The following is a 20,588-nucleotide window of genomic DNA, read 5'->3' on the forward strand; positions in this document are numbered from 1 at the left end:
GTGTAGTGTTAGATGGTAGGGTATTTATTTATTTAATTTATTTTTTCAAGCAAAATATAAGGGAGTTGTACTCCAGTCTAGTAGGTGGCGGTAATGCAACATATTGGATGCCAACCGCCGTTAAACCTCAAAGAAGAAGAAGAAGAAGAAGGAAGAAGAAGAAGAAAAAGAAGAAGAAGAAGAACCGACTCGTCGTACTGCCCAATCAGAAAAACCCGGAAGTAATTCAGCCAGCTGTTAGCGTTGGTGTGAGTTGTGCGAGAGGGAGGGTGAAGATGGTGGTTGTTTGTGACTTTCTTTGGGCTGAAATGAAATTAATACAACGTATAAAAATGTAACCGACGACGACTACATACATCCACGTCTGGTCTCGATCAAGGAACATTGTGGTAAGAAGCGACAGATAACGTTAGCTAACTAGGCTAACAGAATTGGCAGGATTGTCATAGATAGAACAATTACATTTACATTTACGTCATTTAGCAGACGCTCTTATCCAGAGCGACTTACAAATTGGTGCATTCACCCTATAGCCAGTGGGATAACCACAATATGAGATGGGTTAGTTATAAACATATTTGGTGTTGTTATGCTAACTGGCTAGCTAGTTTTGATTTAGCTAGAAACAATGTTTGGTCAATTAGAGCAAAATAGCAACCGTTGTAACATGTTGTTAATGCTAGCTAACGTTAGCTACATTAGCTAGCCGTAATCACGAGTGGAGTCGTGAAGAGTGATGTCTTTCTTATTTGTTTGAATGATTGCTGTAGTTAATAATTGTAGTTAGCTTAGCTAATGCAATTTACCATTTTAATCCGTTCGGACATCCGCTGTTGTGTCTCTGTCGCTCAAACAGATATGACAAATGTGTTGTGGGGAATAATCATGCAAAAATGTTTCACATATTAGTTACTAGTAGCTACTAAACATGTTCGAACCATCAAGAAGAAATGTTCCTCAGAAAGTACTGATCAAATTAATTGCTAGTAGATCAGATATGACAGGTTTCTTCTAGTACACAGTTTGCCAAAGAGACGATGTGGACTGGATCAGACCAATGTGACATGTGGGTAGTCATATAACCTGTCACTGGCTGTCACTAGACGTAAGAGCCCTCTAGTCTAGGCTATTTAAAGAGCGTATGGGTGTGACGGTAGCGAGGCTTTGTAGACAACATACCGGAGGCTTTGTAGACAACATACCGGACCGACTATTAGGAGATCAGTGAATTTCCTCGACTGCAGAGGAAGGTGGAGCTTGACTGAATGATACCGATACTACAGCCGAGGTTGTGCTGGTTCACTGCTACTTGTTGTGTGGATAGCTACACTTGGACATGTCTGCTTCCTGAAAGGAGTCCTATTCCCTTTATAGTGTCCTTTGGGACGCATCCTGTTATACAGGGCATCTAAATGCTCAGCCTAGTTAACATTAACTTGGCCTGGACCACATTATCCACAAATGACACATTTGCCTCTAGACTCGGGTGTTAAATGCGTGTGTTGGTACATCCAGACAGGGGTGTGTGTCCCCGTCAGGGAAATATGCTGTTGTGGAAGGGATAGAGGCCGGTGTGCAGATCTGGGTTACATCTGTGGGAATACACACACACACACACACACACACACACACACACTTGGCACTGCATCACCTCACATTGCTGACACACACACTTACTTACATTTAAGTCATTTAGCAGACGCTCTTATCCATCCCGAATTACAACATTTTCCATCTAGATAGAACTGCCAAAGGGGGCGGAGTTGCAATCTACTGTAGAGATAGCCTGCAGAGCTCTATCATACTATCCAGGTCTGTGCCCAAACAGTTTGAGCTTCTACTTCTAAAAATCCACCTTTCCAGAAATAAGTCTCTCACTGTTGCCGCTTGCTACAGACCCCCCTCAGCCCCCAGCTGCGCCCTGGACACCATATGTGAACTGATCGCCCCCCATCTATCCTCAGAGATCATACTGCTTGGTGACCTAAACCGGGATATGCTTAACACCCCGGCCGTCCTACAATCTAAACTAGATGCCCTCAATCTCACACAAATTATTAAGGAACCTGCCAGGTACAACCTGTTATGTGAATTATTTAACAAACTATTTCAGTGTCTGTGCGTCTCCCAAAAGGTTGTAAGTCTTTTGGATTTAAGAAACGGACAGAGTCCCGGTCTGCATAGTCAAGAGATTGTATTCATTGAGAATTCTCCATCACAATTTCAGAGTCCATCTTTTATACTCATACGTCATACAAAAAATCCCTCCTCTCTGTAGGCGGGCTGTAGTTTTCCACTTTAAAACTGCTCTCCTGACCATCAGTACACACACACACACACACACACACACACACATACACACACACACACACACACACACACACACACACACACACACACACACACACACACACATGCACTCTCCCTTCCAAGCCTAACAGTTTCTCTCCTCCCTAAATTCCTCAGTTATCTTGGTTTCTCAGTTGTCTGTAGCCAGTTCTCCTTGTCCTTTGTTGTCTGGTCTAACTCTTACTCACATTGCTGAATAGTAGCTCAATGTCATAGTCTTTACTGGTCCTACACTCACACATTACCAGGTAGTAGATTCTAACACATCTCACACAGTTTCGGAGTATAATAATTAGTCACTACTAAGAAAGTACTAATCATACTTAAAACAAGAACATTTCACAACTATATTTAAGGGTGGAACATTGTCATTATTTTTTAACCTGTATATATTTTAATTTCTATATCAATCCACCCTTTGACTAAATTATCCACACTTTAATACACAGAAAATCATTACAATTACTTTTAAACTAGAGATTTATAGTTCTAGGAAAACAGCCAGTCTCAAACTATCTGAATCATCGTCGTCCTCCACCAAGCCTGGTGGGTCATATTCTTAATTTGGTTGGTTGGAGTCCGGGATTGGGCCGTATCTCACCATCTGCTGTGATACTGCATTCTCCAACGCCTTGCTCACCAACCCTCGGACACAGGGAATAAGACAACATCCACAAAGAACAAGCATACCCATAGATGCGATTGCCGCGCCTAAAATAGTTACAACAATAGTTTTCCATTTACCAAACATGTTATCAAACCAACCAGTCATTGATGTATTCACCCCCCCGTTCTCAGCCCATTCTTTACTTAATGCAGTGAGACCTGCCAGTGCTCTAGTTACTGTACCATCTGGGGCTTTATTGTTGGGGATAAACATACAACAATGACCTCCCACCATCTTGTAAATCCGCCCTTCTCTGCTAAAAGCATTTTGAGAACCAAACTATCCTGCAGGTCATAAGTGAGGTGGCGGATAGTTGGCCTGAGATTCTCTTCACTGCATCCCTTGTCTAATTAACTAACCTTTTGTAGATGAAATTAATCCAGTCAACATTTTTATCAATTGTAACCCACCAGAAAAATGTTGTTTTAAACCCTTCTCCAATATGATCTGTGATTCGCATTACTTTGGTGTCTATAACATTGATAATCTCTGGGGTTCATGGTGAATTGGGGTGCCTTAGTATTATCCTTTTTAAGAGTGGTTATTTTAATATCAGAACAATTAGGTGAGGTTTGGTTTGATCCCAAATCTATCACACAAGAGAACATGGTCTGAGGCATAGGTGCAGTTACAAGGGTTGGCCTACCTGTTGAACAGGCATAACAATTAGTTTGACCCAACGCCCTAGCTGAGTTTCCCAGGTATGTTTAAACACCCTTGCCCAAGGACATGAGCGTTCCCAAGTGCAAATGTATTTACCATACCTTCTAGGACCTAACTTCCTTGTACACGCCCCCTTCTTACCAAAGCCCCCAAAACCACCTATCTCTTCATGGGAGAAGTCAAATGGTATCTTGAATCCCCCATCTTGTCCTAAACTGACTTTAACTATTAAAATAATAATTCCCCCAATAGTCTTTCTTGGTTTCAGTATTTCTACGAGATCGAATCAGTGCATCATTTCCCTGTTTAGGTTGACCTGGATTAATCCATAATATGGTTACCATGATGATGCAGCTCAGAGTCCCCCAAAATCCCCAAAACCACCATCCCAATCCTGTCCCTGACCCACCTGCCTGGTACGTCCCCATACCCACACCTCTATAAACACCCCACAGTGATGAAAGGTCGGGGTAGGGTTTCTTCGTTAACAGAGTTTACCCCCGAACCCTAGTGGGTCAGTTCTTCTCTTTAACTATGTGTGTGTGTTCAACGGTGTTGGTATGTGGGCCTACCTTTTTGCAGTGGGTAACGTGGACCCAAATGGCTCTCTCAGCTATTCTTATAGCGAAGGCAGTTACCAATAGGACTTGGTATGGTCCCTCCCAGCTTGACTGCTTTCAATCCTTTTTCCTCAACGATTGGATCCACACCCAGTCTCCAGGTTATATACTATGAATCACCTTCTCCTTTAATTCTCCTGTAGGACACAAATTCTTAGACATACGGTTAACGAACAATTTTCTCATGTGTTCTGCTAGTGTATTCTCTAGTTCTATGTCTGCCTGTTCTGGTCCTGCCAACTGTGGCATTCTGTAAGGTCTTCCAAACACTTTTTCAAAGGGGGATAACCCATCTTTATCTGGGGTTACTCTAAATTTCTTCCCTTCACTCCGTGATAACTCTATAAAATCAATTTCCAATTGCTGGAAGGGGTACTTAGCCGGAGGATACTCACCCTGAGGTGCCCTTTGTCTGCCCTGGTGATTATTTTGAGCACAGATAACACATCTTGAACAAAAGTTTTTTTTAAATTATTTTTTATTTTTAATAATTAGTAATCCCATATAGAACAAAGTGTTGTCTAATCTGCTCTACCATCCATCCCTCCCGTTGACACATGGCTCTGCCCGTGTGTCAATATTGCAGCATATCTAAACAGTAAATTTGGGAGAATTGGTAAGCTGTCTTTGACCCATATTCCTTCCTTATTTACTGCGCCTTGCTTCACCCATCTGTGAACATCCTTAACTGGGTCCCTCCTGTGGCTCTATATAAGTAGATCTCTCCTGTGGCTCTATATAAGTAGATCTCTCCTGTGGCTCTATATAAGTAGATCCCTCCTGTGGCTCTATATAAGTAGATCCCTCCTGTGGCTCTATATAAGTAGATCTCTCCTGTGGCTCTATATAAGTAGATCTCTCCTGTGGCTCTATATAAGTAGATCTCTCCTGTGGCTCTATATAAGTAGATCTCTCCTGTGGCTCTATATAAGTAGATCTCTCCTGTGGCTCTATATAAGTAGATCTCTCCTGTGGCTCTATATAAGTAGATCTCTATCTATCGAAACTTCCTCTTTTGACAGCTGACTGGGACCAGAGAAGTGTTTTAACCCTGCTGACAACATTTGATAATACCTCCACTTACTTATATCCCGTAAAAGTAATCCAAGATTAGTACAATTTACTAGCAACAGGTATCCCTCATTCAGGGAAAGCTCTCTCTCTCTTCTGTTATTTTATGGTTTGAATCATATATATATTATTACCAAATTATACATTTCTTCACACTTTTCACAGTACTATAAATTACCCTCAACTTGGTAAAATAAACTTAAAGTCCTCCTCTCATGCCTTTAGAATTTACTAGTGTGGATGATTAATTAACACCAGAAAGTCAAAACAGAGTTCAGAGGCAATTGAAATCATTCAACAAACTGTTCCATCCCATAGTATACTAAGCATTACCATCATTCTAAATATTTCATAAATGTTACTTATCCCAAGTGTTCATTAAGTCCTCATGACATTTATTCTCATAAGAAATCATGTATACCCTAAACTCAGCCAAAACAGAAACTCCATAAAATTCACTGTGTGTGCTCCTTTAAGACTTATCACCTTTGACCTGTTGAAAACCCCCTAAAATCAAAATAACAACCCTTTATAAACATCATACTAGGTGTGTTGTTTTTTATTTGAAAACCCCAATTAAAAAACAACAAACCAAAATAGCCAGGTCATGAGGACTCCTGATTTCTCTCTTCCCCTTCTGCCTACAGTTTCTTAACTGGTGCCCTTTCCTTGCACAGTAACTACACGGTTCCTCACATTCTCTAGCAAAATGTCCCGTTTTGTCACAATTGTAACACTTCCACTCACTCCTGTCTCCACTATTACCATTTCCTTCTTGTCTGTCTTTGCTACCGTAACCTCTCTTCTCTCCAGCCTGTTAGACAGCAGGAGGATGGGATTTAGCAGCAGGTCTTAGACAGCAGGAGGATGGGAATTAGCAGCAGGTCTTAGACAGCAGGAGGATGTGAATTAGCAGCAGGTCTTAGACAGCAGGAGGATGTGAATTAGCAGCAGGTCTTAGACAACCTGTTAGACAGCAGGAGGATGTGAATTAGCAGCAGGTCTTAGACAGCAGGAGGATGGGAATTAGCAGCAGGTCTTAGACAGCAGGAGGATGTGAATTAGCAGCAGGTCTTAGACAACCTGTTAGACAGCAGGAGGATGTGAATTAGCAGCAGGTCTTAGACAGCAGGAGGATGGGAATTAGCAGCAGGTCTTAGACAGCAGGAGGACGGGAATTAGCAGCAGGTCTTAGACAGCAGGAGGATGGGAATTAGCAGCAGGTCTTAGACAGCAGGAGGATGGGAATTAGCAGCAGGTCTTAGACAGCAGGAGGATGGGAATTAGCAGCAGGTCTTAGACAGCAGGAGGATGGGAATTAGCAGCAGGTCTTAGACAGCAGGAGGATGTGAATTAGCAGCAGGTATTAGACAGCAGGAGGATGGGAATTAGCAGCAGGTCTTAGACAGCAGGAGGATGTGAATTAGCAGCAGGGCTCTGGTCAGAAGTTGTGCACTATATAGGGAATAGGGTGCCATTCTCTGGTCAGAAGTTGTGCACTATATAGGGAATAGGGTGCCATTTTCTGGTCTAAAGTAGTGCACTATATAGGGAATAGGGTGCCATTCTCTGGTCTAAAGTAGTGCTCTATATAGGGAATAGGGTGCCATTCTCTGGTCTAAAGTAGTGCACTATATAGGGAATAGGGTACCATTCTCTGGTTTAAAGTAGTGCACTATATAGGGAATAGGGTGCCATTCTCTGGTCAGAAGTTGAGCACTATATAGGGAATAGGGTGCCATTCTCTGGTCAGAAGTTGAGCACTATATAGGGAATAGGGTGCCATTCTCTGGTCTAAAGTAGTGCACTATATAGGGAATAGGGTGCCATTCTCTGGTCTAAAGTAGTGCTCTATATAGGGAATAGGGTGCCATTCTCTGGTCTAAAGTAGTGCACTATATAGGGAATAGGGTACCATTCTCTGGTTTAAAGTAGTGCACTATATAGGGAATAGGGTGCCATTCTCTGGTCAGAAGTTGAGCACTATATAGGGAATAGGGTGCCATTCTCTGGTCAGAAGTTGAGCACTATATAGGGAATAGGGTGCCATTCTCTGGTCAGAAGTTGAGCACTATATAGGGAATAGGGTGCCATTCTCTGGTCTAAAGTAGTGCACTATATAGGGAATAGGGTGCCATTCTCTGGTCTAAAGTAGTGCACTATATAGGGAATAGGGTGCCATTCTCTGGTGAGAAGTTGTGCACTATATAGGGAATAGGGTGCCATTCTCTGGTCTAAAGTAGTGCACTATATAGGGAATAGGGTGCCATTTTTTTATTTATTTTTTATTTCACCTTTATTTAACCAGGTAAGCCAGTTGAGAACAGGTTCTCATTTACAACTGCGACCTGGCCAAGATAAAGCAAAGTAGTGCAATAAAAACAACACAGAGTTACATATGGGGTAAAGAAAAAACATAAAGTCAGAAAATACAACAGAAAATATATATACAGTGTGTGCAAATGTAGCAAGTTATGGAGGTAAGGCAATAAATGGGCTATAGTGCAGAATAATTACAATAGTATTAACACTGGAATGCTAGATGTGCAAGAGATTATGTGCAAATAGAGATACTGGGGTGCAAAAGAGCAAATTAAATAACAATATAGGGATGAGGTAGTTGGGTGGGCTAATTTCAGATGGGCTGTGTACAGGTGCAGTGATCGGTAAGGTGCTCTGACAACTGATGCTTAAAGTTATTGGGGGAGATAAGAGTCTCCAGCTTCAGAGATTTTTGCAATTCGTTCCAGTCATTGGCAGCAGAGAACTGGAAGGAATGGCGGCCAAAGGAGGTGTTGGCTTTGGGAATGACCAGTGAGATATACCTGCTGGAGCGCAGACTACGGGTGGGTGCTGCTATGGTGACCAATGAGCTAAGATAGGGCGGGGATTTGCCTAGCAGTGATTTATAGATGGCCTGGAGCCAGTGGGTTTGACGACGAACATGTAGTGAGGACCAGCCAACAAGAGCGTACAGGTCACAGTGGTGGGTAGTGTATGGGGCTTTGGAGACAAAACGGATGGCACTGTGATAGACTACATCCAATTTGCTGAGTAGAGTGTTGGAGGCTATTTTGTAAATGACATCGCCGAAGTCAAGGATCGGTAGGATAGTCAGTTTTACGAGGGCATGTTTGGCAGCATGAGTGAAGGAGGCTTTGTTGCGAAATAGGAAGCCGATTCTAGATTTAACTTTGGATTGGAGATTCTTTATGTGAGTCTGGAAGTTGAGTTTACAGTCTAACCAGACACCTAGATATTTGTAGTTGTCCACATACTCTAGGTCAGACCCGTCGAGAGTGGTGATTCTAGTCGGGTGGGCGGGTGCTAGCAGCGTTCGATTGAAAAGCATGCATTTAGTTTTACTAGTGTTTAAGAGCAGTTGAAGGCTACTGAAGGATTGTTGTATGGCATTGAAGCTCGTTTGGAGGTTTGTTAACACAGTGTCCAATGAAGGGCCAGATGTATACAAAATGGTGTCGTCTGCGTAGAGGTGGATCTGAGAGTCACCAGCAGCAAGAGCGACATCATTGATATACACGGAGAAAAGTGTCGGCCCAAGAATTGAACCCTGTGGCACCCCCATAGAGACTGCCATAGGTCCAGACAACAGGCCCTCCGATTTGACACACTGAACTCTATCTGAGAAGTAGTTGGTGAACCAGGCGAGGCAGTCATTTGAGAAACCAAGGCTATTTAGTCTGCCAATAAGAATGCGGTGGTTGACAGAGTCGAAAGCCTTGGCCAGGTCGATGAAGACGGCTGCACAGTACTGTCTATTATCAATCGCGGTTATAATATCGTTTAGGACCTTGAGCGTGGCTGAAGTGCACCCGTGACCAGCTCGGAAACCGGATTGCATAGCGGAGAAGGTACGGTGGTATTCGAAATGGTCGATGATCTGTTTGTTAACTTGGCTTTCGAATACTTTCGAAAGGCAGGGCAGGATGGATATAGGTCTGTAGCAGTTTGGATCTAGAGTGTCACCCCCCTTTGAAGAGGGGGATGACCGCGGCAGCTTTCCAATCTCTGGGGATCTCAGACGTTATGAAAGAGAGGTTGAACAGACTAGTAATAGGGGTTGCGACAATTTCGGCGGCTAGTTTTAGGAAGAAAGGGTCCAGATTGTCTAGCCCAGCTGATTTGTAGGGGTCCAGATTTTGCAGCGCTTTCAAAACATCAACTGTCTGAATTTGTGTGAAGGAGAAGCGGGGGGCATGGGCAAGTTGCAGCAGAGGGTGCAGAGTTGGTGGCGGGTTAGTGGTAGCCAGATGGAAAGCATGGCCAGCTGTAGCAAAATGCTTGTTGAAATTCTCGATTATTGTAGATTTATCGGTGGTGATAGTGTTTCCTAGCCTCAGTGCAGTGGGCAGCTGGGAGGGGGCGTCCCGATAGTAATCAGGAGTTGGTCTGAATTTTGTATTCAAAGTTATACCACATTCAGTCCAAATAAAGTCCAATAGTTTGACTGTAGTCCTGTAGTCAATGGACTTGACAGCCCAGCAAGGGTGGAACACTAATTTGAGGAGCCATGAAATAGACTTTTGTTAAATGACTGTTTCTGATGCCATCTTTCTCCTCCCTCCCTCCTCCTCCCCTCCACCCTCCTCCCTCCTCCTCCCCCTCCCCCTCCTCCCTCCTCTTCCTCTTTCTCCTCCCTCCTCCTCCCTCCTCCCCCCTCACCCTCCTCCTCTCTCTCCTCCTCCCTCCCTCCCTCCCTCCCTCCCTCTCTCCTCCTCCCTCCCTCCCTCCCTCCCTCCCTCCCTCCCTCCCTCCTCCCTCCCTCCTCCCTCCCTCCCTCCCTCCCTCCCTCCCTCCCTCTCTCCTCCTCCTCCCTCCTCCCCCCTCCACCCTCCCTCCTCCTCCTCCCTTCCAGGTCAGGATGCAGTCTCCAGGCCACCGGCAGCACCACCCCCTGCTGTCAGCTGATGATGACCCTGAGGCTGGTAGAGTACCTGGTGCCCTGGGTCCCCCGGCTGACCACGACCGCCTGTGGTTCATCCAGGACGGCTGTGGTATAGTCTGTGGTGTGGTGACCTGGTTCTTGGTCCTCTATGCTGACTTTGTGGTCAATTTGGTGATGCTGCTGCCAAACAAGAGTTTCTGGTACTCCATGATCAACGGAGCGCTGTTTAACTTCCTGGCCGTCATGGCGCTGGCCTCGCATCTACGTGCCATGCTGTCAGACCCGGTGAGAAGTTGGAGGGGGTGGGGAGGGGAGGAAAACGAGAAGACAGGGAGGCTAGTAGTAGGGACAGGAGGACAGTCTAGTAGTAGTGACAGGAGGACAGTCTAGTAGTAGTGACAGGAGGACAGTCTAGTAGTAGGGACAGGAGGACAGTCTAGTAGTAGGGACAGGAGGACAGTCTAGTAGTAGTGACAGGAGGACAGTCTAGTAGTAGTGACAGGTGGACAGTCTAGTAGTAGTGACAGGAGGACAGTCTAGTAGTAGTAACAGGAGGACAGTCTAGTAGTAGTGACAGGAGGACAGTCTAGTAGTAGTGACAAGAGGACAGTCTAGTAGTAGTGACAGGAGGACAGTCTAGTAGTAGTGACAGGAGGACAGTCTAGTAGTAGTGACAAGAGGACAGTCTAGTAGTAGTGACAAGAGGACAGTCTAGTAGTAGTGACAGGAGGACAGTCTAGTAGTAGTGACAGGAGGACAGTCTAGTAGTAGTGACAGGAGGACAGTCTAGTAGTAGTGACAGGAGGACAGTCTAGTAGTAGTGACAAGAGGACAGTCTAGTAGTAGTGACAAGAGGACAGTCTAGTAGTAGTGACAGGAGGACAGTCTAGTAGTAGGGACAGGAGGACAGTCTAGTAGTAGGGACAGGAGGACAGTCTAGTAGTAGGGACAGGAGGACAGTCTAGTAGTAGGGACAGGAGGACAGTCTAGTAGTAGGGACAGGAGGACAGTCTAGTAGTAGTGACAAGAGGACAGTCTAGTAGTAGTGACAAGAGGACAGTCTAGTAGTAGTGACAGGAGGACAGTCTAGTAGTAGGGACAGGAGGACAGTCTAGTAGTAGGGACAGGAGGACAGTCTAGTAGTAGGGACAGGAGGACAGTCTAGTAGTAGTGGCAGGAGGACAGTCTAGTAGTAGGGACAGGAGGACAGTCTAGTAGTAGTGACAGGAGGACAGTCTAGTAGTAGGGACAGGAGGACAGTCTAGTAGTAGGGACAGGAGGACAGTCTAGTAGTAGGGACAGGAGGACAGTCTAGTAGTAGGGACAGGAGGACAGTCTAGTAGTAGTGACAAGAGGACAGTCTAGTAGTAGTGACAAGAGGACAGTCTAGTAGTAGTGACAGGAGGACAGTCTAGTAGTAGTGACAGGAGGACAGTCTAGTAGTAGTGACAGGAGGACAGTCTAGTAGTAGGGACAGGAGGACAGTCTAGTAGTAGGGACAGGAGGACAGTCTAGTAGTAGGGACAGGAGGACAGTCTAGTAGTAGGGACAGGAGGACAGTCTAGTAGTAGTGACAGGAGGACAGTCTAGTAGTAGTGACAGGAGGACAGTCTAGTAGTAGGGACAGGAGGACAGTCTAGTAGTAGGGACAGGAGGACAGTCTAGTAGTAGTGACAGGAGGACAGTCTAGTAGTAGTGACAGGAGGACAGTCTAGTAGTAGTGACAGGAGGACAGTCTAGTAGTAGGGACAGGAGGACAGTCTAGTAGTAGGGACAGGAGGACAGTCTAGTAGTAGGGACAGGAGGACAGTCTAGTAGTAGTGACAAGAGGACAGTCTAGTAGTAGTGACAAGAGGACAGTCTAGTAGTAGTGACAGGAGGACAGTCTAGTAGTAGTGACAAGAGAGGGAGAGGGACAGTCTAGTAGTAGTGACAGGAGGACAGTCTAGTAGTAGTGACAGGAGGACAGTCTAGTAGTAGTGACAGGAGGACAGTCTAGTAGTAGGGACAGGAGGACAGTCTAGTAGTAGGGACAGGAGGACAGTCTAGTAGTAGGGACAGGAGGACAGTCTAGTAGTAGGGACAGGAGGACAGTCTAGTAGTAGTAGGGACAGGAGGACAGTCTAGTAGTAGTGACAGGAGGACAGTCTAGTAGTAGGGACAGGAGGACAGTCTAGTAGTAGTGACAGGAGGACAGTCTAGTAGTAGGGACAGGAGGACAGTCTAGTAGTAGGGACAGGAGGACAGTCTAGTAGTAGTGACAGAGGACAGTCTAGTAGTAGTGACAAGAGGACAGTCTAGTAGTAGTGACAGGAGGACAGTCTAGTAGTAGTGACAGGAGGACAGTCTAGTAGTATGGTGACAGGAGGACAGTCTAGTAGTAGGGACAGGAGGACAGTCTAGTAGTAGGGACAGGAGGACAGTCTAGTAGTAGGGACAGGAGGACAGTCTAGTAGTAGTGACAGGAGGACAGTCTAGTAGTAGTGACAGGAGGACAGTCTAGTAGTAGGGACAGGAGGACAGTCTAGTGGTAGGGACAGGAGGACAGTCTAGTAGTAGGGACAAGAGGACAGTCTAGTAGTAGTGACAGGAGGACAGTCTAGTAGTAGGGACAGGAGGACAGTCTAGTAGTAGTGACAAGAGGACAGTCTAGTAGTAGTGACAAGAGGACAGTCTAGTAGTAGTGACAGAGGACAGTCTAGTAGTAGTGACAGGAGGACAGTCTAGTAGTAGTGACAGGAGGACAGTCTAGTAGTAGTGACAGGAGGACAGTCTAGTAGTAGTGACAGGAGGACAGTCTAGTAGTAGGGACAGAGGACAGTCTAGTAGTAGGGACAGGAGGACAGTCTAGTAGTAGTGACAGGAGGACAGTCTAGTAGTAGTAGGGACAGGAGGACAGTCTAGTAGTAGGGACAGGAGGACAGTCTAGTAGTAGTGACAGGAGGACAGTCTAGTATAGGGACAGGAGGACAGTCTAGTAGTAGTGACAGAGGACAGTCTAGTAGTAGGACAGGAGGACAGTCTAGTAGTAGGGACAGGAGGACAGTCTAGTAGTAGGGACAGGAGGACAGTCTAGTAGTAGGGACAGGAGGACAGTCTAGTAGTAGGGACAGGAGGACAGTCTAGTAGTAGGGACAGGAGGACAGTCTAGTAGTAGGGACAGGAGGACAGTCTAGTAGTAGGGACAGGAGGACAGTCTAGTAGTAGGGACAGGAAGGACAGTCTAGTAGTAGGGACAGGAGGACAGTCTAGTAGTAGTGACAGGAGGACAGTCTAGTAGTAGTGACAGGAGGACAGTCTAGTAGTAGGGACAGGAGGACAGTCTAGTAGTAGTGACAGGAGGACAGTCTAGTAGTAGGGACAGGAGGACAGTCTAGTAGTAGGGACAGGAGGACAGTCTAGTAGTAGGGACAGGAGGACAGTCTAGTAGTAGTGACAGGAGGACAGTCTAGTAGTAGTGACAGGAGGACAGTCTAGTAGTAGTGACAGGAGGACAGTCTAGTAGTAGGAACAGGAGGACAGTCTAGTAGTAGGGACAGGAGGACAGTCTAGTAGTAGGGACAGGAGGACAGTCTAGTAGTAGGGACAGGAGGACAGTCTAGTAGTAGGGACAGGAGGACAGTCTAGTAGTAGGGACAGGAGGACAGTCTAGTAGTAGGGACAGGAGGACAGTCTAGTAGTAGGGACAGGAGGACAGTCTAGTAGTAGGCAGGAGGACAGTCTAGTAGTAGGGACAGGAGGACAGTCTAGTAGTAGGGACAGGAGGACAGTCTAGTAGTAGGGACAGGAGGACAGTCTAGTAGTAGGGACAGGAGGACAGTCTAGTAGTAGGGACAGGAGGACAGTCTAGTAGTAGGGACAGGAGGACAGTCTAGTAGTAGGGACAGGAGGACAGTCTAGTAGTAGGGACAGGAGGACAGTCTAGTAGTAGTGACAGGAGGACAGTCTAGTAGTAGAGACAGGAGGACAGTCTAGTAGTAGGGACAGGAGGACAGTCTAGTAGTAGGGACAGGAGGACAGTCTAGTAGTAGTGACAGGAGGACAGTCTAGTAGTAGAGGACAAGGAGGACAGTCTAGTAGTAGGGACAGGAGGACAGTCTAGTAGTAGGGACAGGAGGACAGTCTAGTAGTAGGGACAGGAGGACAGTCTAGTAGTAGTGACAGGAGGACAGTCTAGTAGTAGTGACAGGAGGACAGTCTAGTAGTAGGGACAGTCTAGTAGTAGGGACAGTCTAGTAGTAGTGACAGGAGGACAGTCTAGTAGTAGTGACAGGAGGACAGTCTAGTAGTAGGGACAGGAGGACAGTCTAGTAGTAGGGACAGGAGGACAGTCTAGTAGTAGTGACAGGAGGACAGTCTAGTAGTAGGGACAGGAGGACAGTCTAGTAGTAGGGACAGGAGGACAGTCTAGTAGTAGGGACAGGAGGACAGTCTAGTAGTATGGACAGGAGGACAGTCTAGTAGTAGGGACAGGAGGACAGTCTAGTAGTAGTGACAGGAGGACAGTCTAGTAGTAGTGACAGGAGGACAGTCTAGTAGTAGGGACAGTCTAGTAGTAGTGACAGGAGGACAGTCTAGTAGTAGTGACAGGAGGACAGTCTAGTAGTAGGGACAGGTAGGGACAGTCTAGTAGTAGAGACAGGAGGACAGTCTAGTAGTAGTGACAGGAGGACAGTCTAGTAGTAGGGACAGGAGGACAGTCTAGTAGTAGGGACAGGAGGACAGTCTAGTAGTAGGGACAGGAGGACAGTCTAGTAGTAGGGACAGGAGGACAGTCTAGTAGTAGGGACAGGAGGACAGTCTAGTAGTAGTGACAGGAGGACAGTCTAGTAGTAGTGACAGGAGGACAGTCTAGTAGTAGTGACAGGAGGACAGTCTAGTAGTAGTGACAGGAGGACAGTCTAGTAGTAGTGACAGGAGGACAGTCTAGTAGTAGGGACAGTCTAGTAGTAGTGACAGGAGGACAGTCTAGTGTCTAGTAGTAGTGACAGGAGGACAGTCTAGTAGTAGGGACAGGAGGACAGTCTAGTAGTAGGGACAGGAGGACAGTCTAGTAGTAGGGACAGGAGGACAGTCTAGTAGTAGGGACAGGAGGACAGTCTAGTAGTAGGGACAGGAGGACAGTCTAGTAGTAGTGACAGGAGGACAGTCTTGTAGTAGTGATAGGTGGACAGTCTAGTAGTAGTGACAGGAGGACAGTCTAGTAGTAGTGACAGGAGGACAGTCTAGTAGTAGGGACAGTCTAGTAGTAGTGACAGGAGGACAGTCTAGTAGTAGTGACAGGAGGACAGTCTAGTAGTAGTGACAGGAGGACAGTCTAGTAGTAGGGACAGGAGGACAGTCTAGTAGTAGTGACAGGAGGACAGTCTAGTAGTAGGGACAGGAGGACAGTCTAGTAGTAGTGACAGGAGGACAGTCTAGTAGTAGTGACAGGAGGACAGTCCAGTAGTAGTGACAGGAGGACAGTCTAGTAGTAGTGACAGGAGGACAGTCTAGTAGTGACAGGAGGACAGTCTAGTAGTAGTGACAGGAGGACAGTCTAGTAGTAGTGACAGGAGGACAGTCTAGTAGTAGTGACAGGAGGACAGTCTAGCAGTAGGGACAGGAGGACAGTCTAGTAGTAGGGACAGGAGGACAGTCTAGTAGTAGTGACAGGAGGACAGTCTAGTAGTAGTGACAGGAGAACAGTCTAGTAGTAGGGACAGGAGGACAGTCTAGTAGTAGGGACAGGAGGACAGTCTAGTAGTAGGGACAGGAGGACAGTCTAGTAGTAGGGACAGGAGGACAGTCTAGTAGTAGTGACAGGAGGACAGTCTAGTAGTAGTGACAGGAGGACAGTCTAGTAGTAGTGACAGGAGGACAGTCTAGTAGTAGTGACAGTATTGTAGTGACAGGAGGACAGTCTAGTAGTAGTGACAGGAGGACAGTCTAGTAGTAGTGACAGGAGGACAGTCTAGTAGTAGGGACAGGAGGACAGTCTAGTAGTAGTGACAGGAGGACAGTCTAGTAGTAGTGACAGGAGGACAGTCTAGTAGTAGGGACAGTCTAGTAGTAGTGACAGGAGGACAGTCTAGTAGTAGTGACAGGAGGACAGTCTAGTAGTAGTGACAGGAGGACAGTCTAGTAGTGGTGGCAGGAGGACAGTCTAGTAGTAGTGACAGGAGGACAGTCTAGTAGTAGTGACAGTATTGTAGGGACAGGAGGACAGTCTAGTAGTAGTGACAGGAGGACAGTCTAGTAGTGACAGGAGGACAGTCTAGTAGTAGTGACAGGAGGACAGTCTAGTAGTAGTGACAGGAGGACAGTCTAGTAGTAGTGACAGGAGGACAGTCTAGTAGTAGGGACAGGAGGACAGTCTAGTAGTAGTGACAGGAGGACAGTCTAGTAGTAGTGACAGGAGGACAGTCTAGTAGTAGTGACAGGAGGACAGTCTAGTAGTAGGGACAGGAGGACAGTCTAGTAGTAGGGACAGGAGGACAGTCTAGTAGTAGGGACAGGAGGACAGTCTAGTAGTAGTGACAGGACAGTGTAGTAGTAGGGACAGGAGGACAGTCTAGTAGTAGGGACAGGAGGACAGTCTAGTAGTAGTGACAGGAGGACAGTCTAGTAGTAGTGACAGGAGGACAGTCTAGTAGTAGTGACAGGAGGACAGTCTAGTAGTAGGGACAGGAGAACAGTCTAGTAGTAGGGACAGGAGGACAGTCTAGTAGTAGGGACAGGAGGACAGTCTAGTAGTAGTGACAGGACAGTGTAGTAGTAGGGACAGGAGGACAGTCTAGTAGTAGGGACAGGAGGACAGTCTAGTAGTGGTGACAGGAGGACAGTCTAGTAGTGGTGGCAGGAGGACAGTCTAGTAGTAGTGACAGGAGGACAGTCTAGTAGTAGTGACAGTATTGTAGGGACAGGAGGACAGTCTAGTAGTAGTGACAGGAGGACAGTCTAGTGGTAGTGACAGGAGGACAGTCTAGTGGTAGTGACAGGAGGACAGTCTAGTGGTAGTGACAGGAGGACAGTCTAGTAGTGAGGACAGTCTAGGGGTAGTGACAGGAGGACAGTCTAGTGGTAGGGACAGGAGGACAGTCTATTAGTAGTGACAGGAGGACAGTCTAGTAGTAGTGACAGGAGGACAGTCTAGTAGTAGTGACAGGAGGACAGTCTAGTGGTAGTGACAGGAGGACAGTCTAGTAGTAGTGACAGGAGGACAGTCTAGTAGGGACAGGAGGACAGTCTAGTAGTAGTGACAGGAGGACAGTCTAGTAGTAGTGACAGGAGGACAGTCTAGTAGTAGTGACAAGAGGACAGTCTAGTAGTAGTGACAGGAGGACAGTCTAGTAGAAGTGACAGGGTGACAGTCTAGTAGTAGTGACAGGAGGACAGTCTAGTAGTAGTGACAGGAGGACAGTCTAGTAGTAGTGACAGGAGGACAGTCTAGTAGTAGTGACAGGAGGACAGTCTAGTAGTAGTGACAGGAGGACAGTCTAGTAGTAGTGACAGGACAGTCTAGTAGTAGTGACAAGAGGACAGTCTAGTAGTAGTGACAGGAGGAGACAGTCTAGTAGTAGTGACAGGAGGACAGTCTAGTAGTAGTGAGCAGGAGGACAGTCTAGTAGTAGTGACAGGAGGACAGTCTAGTAGTAGTGACAGGAGGACAGTCTAGTAGTAGTGACAGGAGGACAGTCTAGTAGTAGTGACAGGAGGACAGTCTAGTAGTAGTGACAGGTGGACAGTCTAGTAGTAGTGACAGGAGGACAGTCTAGTAGTAGTGACAGGAGGACAGTCTAGTAGTAGTGACAAGAGGACAGTCTAGTAGTAGTGACAAGAGGACAGTCTAGTAGTAGTGACAGGAGGACAGTCTAGTAGTAATGACAGAGGACAGTCTAGTAGTAGTGACAGTATTGTGGGACAGAGGACAGTCTAGTAGTAGTGACAGGAGGACAGTCTAGTGGTAGTGACAGGAGGACAGTCTAGTAGTAGGCACAGGAGGACAGTCTAGTAGTAGTGACAGGATGACAGTCTAGTAGTAGTGACAGGATGACAGTCTAGTAGTAGTGACAAGTGGACAGTCTAGTAGTAGTGACAGGAGGACAGTCTAGTAGTAGTGACAAGAGGACAGTCTAGTAGTAGTGACAAGAGGACAGTCTAGTAGTAGTGACAAGAGGACAGTCTAGTAGTAGTGACAGGAGGACAGTCTAGTAGTAATGACAGGAGGACAGTCTAGTAGTAGTGACAGGAGGATAGTCTAGTAGTAGTGACAGGAGGACAGTCTAGTAGTAGGGACAGGAGGACAGTCTAGTAGTAGTGACAGGAGGACAGTCTAGTAGTAGTGACAGGAGGACAGTCTAGTAGTAGTGACAGGAGGACAGTCTAGTAGTAGTGACAGGAGGACAGTCTAGTAGTAGTGACAGGAGGACAGTCTAGTAGTAGTGACAGGAGGACAGTCTAGTAGCAGGGACAGGAGGACAGTCTAGTAGTAGTGACAGGACAGTGTAGTAGTAGGGACAGGAGGACAGTCTAGTAGTAGGGACAGGAGGACAGTCTAGTAGTGGTGACAGGAGGACAGTCTAGTAGTGGTGGCAGGAGGACAGTCTAGTAGTAGTGACAGGAGGACAGTCTAGTAGTAGGGACAGGGACAGTCTAGTAGTAGGGACAGGAGGACAGTCTAGTAGTAGTGACAGGAGGACAGTCTAGTGGTAGTGACAGGAGGACAGTCTAGTAGTAGTGACAAGAGGACAGTCTAGTAGTAGTGACAAGAGGACAGTCTAGTAGTAGTGACAGGAGGACAGTCTAGTAGTAGTGACAGGAGGACAGTCTAGTAGTAGGGACAGGAGGACAGTCTAGTAGTAATGACAGGAGGACAGTCTAGTAGTAGTGACAGGAGGACAGTCTAGTAGTAGTGACAGGAGGACAGTCTAGTAGTAGTGACAGGAGGACAGTCTAGTAGTAGTGACAGGAGGACAGTCTAGTAGTAGTGACAGGAGGACAGTCTAGTAGTAGTGACAGGAGGACAGTCTAGTGGTAGTGACAGGAGGACAGTCTAGTAGTAGTGACAGGAGGACAGTCTAGTAGGGACAGGAGGACAGTCTAGTAGTAGTGACAGGAGGACAGTCTAGTAGTAGTGACAGGAGGACAGTCTAGTAGTAGTGACAAGAGGACAGTCTAGTAGTAGTGACAGGAGGACAGTCTAGTAGAAGTGACAGGTGGACAGTCTAGTAGTAGTGACAGGTGGACAGTCTAGTAGTAGTGACAGGAGGACAGTCTAGTAGTAGTGACAGGAGGACAGTCTAGTAGTAGTGACAGGAGGACAGTCTAGTAGTAGTGACAGGAGGACAGTCTAGTAGTAGTGACAGGAGGACAGTCTAGTAGTAGTGACAAGAGGACAGTCTAGTAGTAGTGACAAGAGGACAGTCTAGTAGTAGTGACAGGAGGACAGTCTAGTAGTAGTGACAGGAGGACAGTCTAGTAGTAGTGACAGGAGGACAGTCTAGTAGTAGTGACAGGAGGACAGTCTAGTAGTAGTGACAGGAGGACAGTCTAGTAGTAGTGACAGGAGGACAGTCTAGTAGTAGTGACAGGTGGACAGTCTAGTAGTAGTGACAGGAGGACAGTCTAGTAGTAGTGACAGGAGGACAGTCTAGTAGTAGTGACAGGAGGACAGTCTAGTAGTAGTGACAGGAGGACAGTCTAGTAGTAGTGACAAGAGGACAGTCTAGTAGTAGTGACAAGAGGACAGTCTAGTAGTAGTGACAGGAGGACAGTCTAGTAGTAATGACAGGAGGACAGTCTAGTAGTAGTGACAGTATTGTAGGGACAGGAGGACAGTCTAGTAGTAGTGACAGGAGGACAGTCTAGTGGTAGTGACAGGAGGACAGTCTAGTAGTAGTGACAGGAGGACAGTCTAGTAGTAGTGACAGGATGACAGTCTAGTAGTAGTGACAAGTGGACAGTCTAGTAGTAGTGACAGGAGGACAGTCTAGTAGTAGTGACAAGAGGACAGTCTAGTAGTAGTGACAAGAGGACAGTCTAGTAGTAGTGACAAGAGGACAGTCTAGTAGTAGTGACAGGAGGACAGTCTAGTAGTAATGACAGGAGGACAGTCTAGTAGTAATGACAGGAGGACAGTCTAGTAGTAGTGTCAGGAGGATAGTCTAGTAGTAGTGACAGGAGGACAGTCTAGTAGTAGGGACAGGAGGACAGTCTAGTAGTAATGACAGGAGGACAGTCTAGTAGTAGTGACAGGAGGACAGTCTAGTAGTAGTGACAGGAGGACAGTCTAGTAGTAATGACAGGAGGACAGTCTAGTAGTAGTGACAGG

The 20,588-nt window shown here is 46.5% G+C and overlaps 1 protein-coding gene across 1 annotated transcript in view; it reads left to right on the plus strand.

The window, feature by feature from the left end:
• Positions 1 to 248: 248 nt before the first annotated feature.
• zdhhc7 (zinc finger DHHC-type palmitoyltransferase 7) overlaps positions 249 to 20,588 on the plus strand; it is a 60,321-nt gene continuing 39,981 nt past the window's right edge. The window contains exons 1-2 of the mRNA XM_045217198.1: positions 249 to 389; positions 10,247 to 10,561. Coding sequence (XP_045073133.1) covers positions 10,253 to 10,561 — 309 coding nt within the window. The 5' untranslated portion in view covers positions 249 to 389; positions 10,247 to 10,252. The remainder of the gene's footprint in view (positions 390 to 10,246; positions 10,562 to 20,588) is intronic.

This window comes from Coregonus clupeaformis, unplaced genomic scaffold (genome assembly GCF_020615455.1).
Source record: "Coregonus clupeaformis isolate EN_2021a unplaced genomic scaffold, ASM2061545v1 scaf0962, whole genome shotgun sequence".
Lineage (NCBI taxonomy): Eukaryota > Metazoa > Chordata > Actinopteri > Salmoniformes > Salmonidae > Coregonus > Coregonus clupeaformis.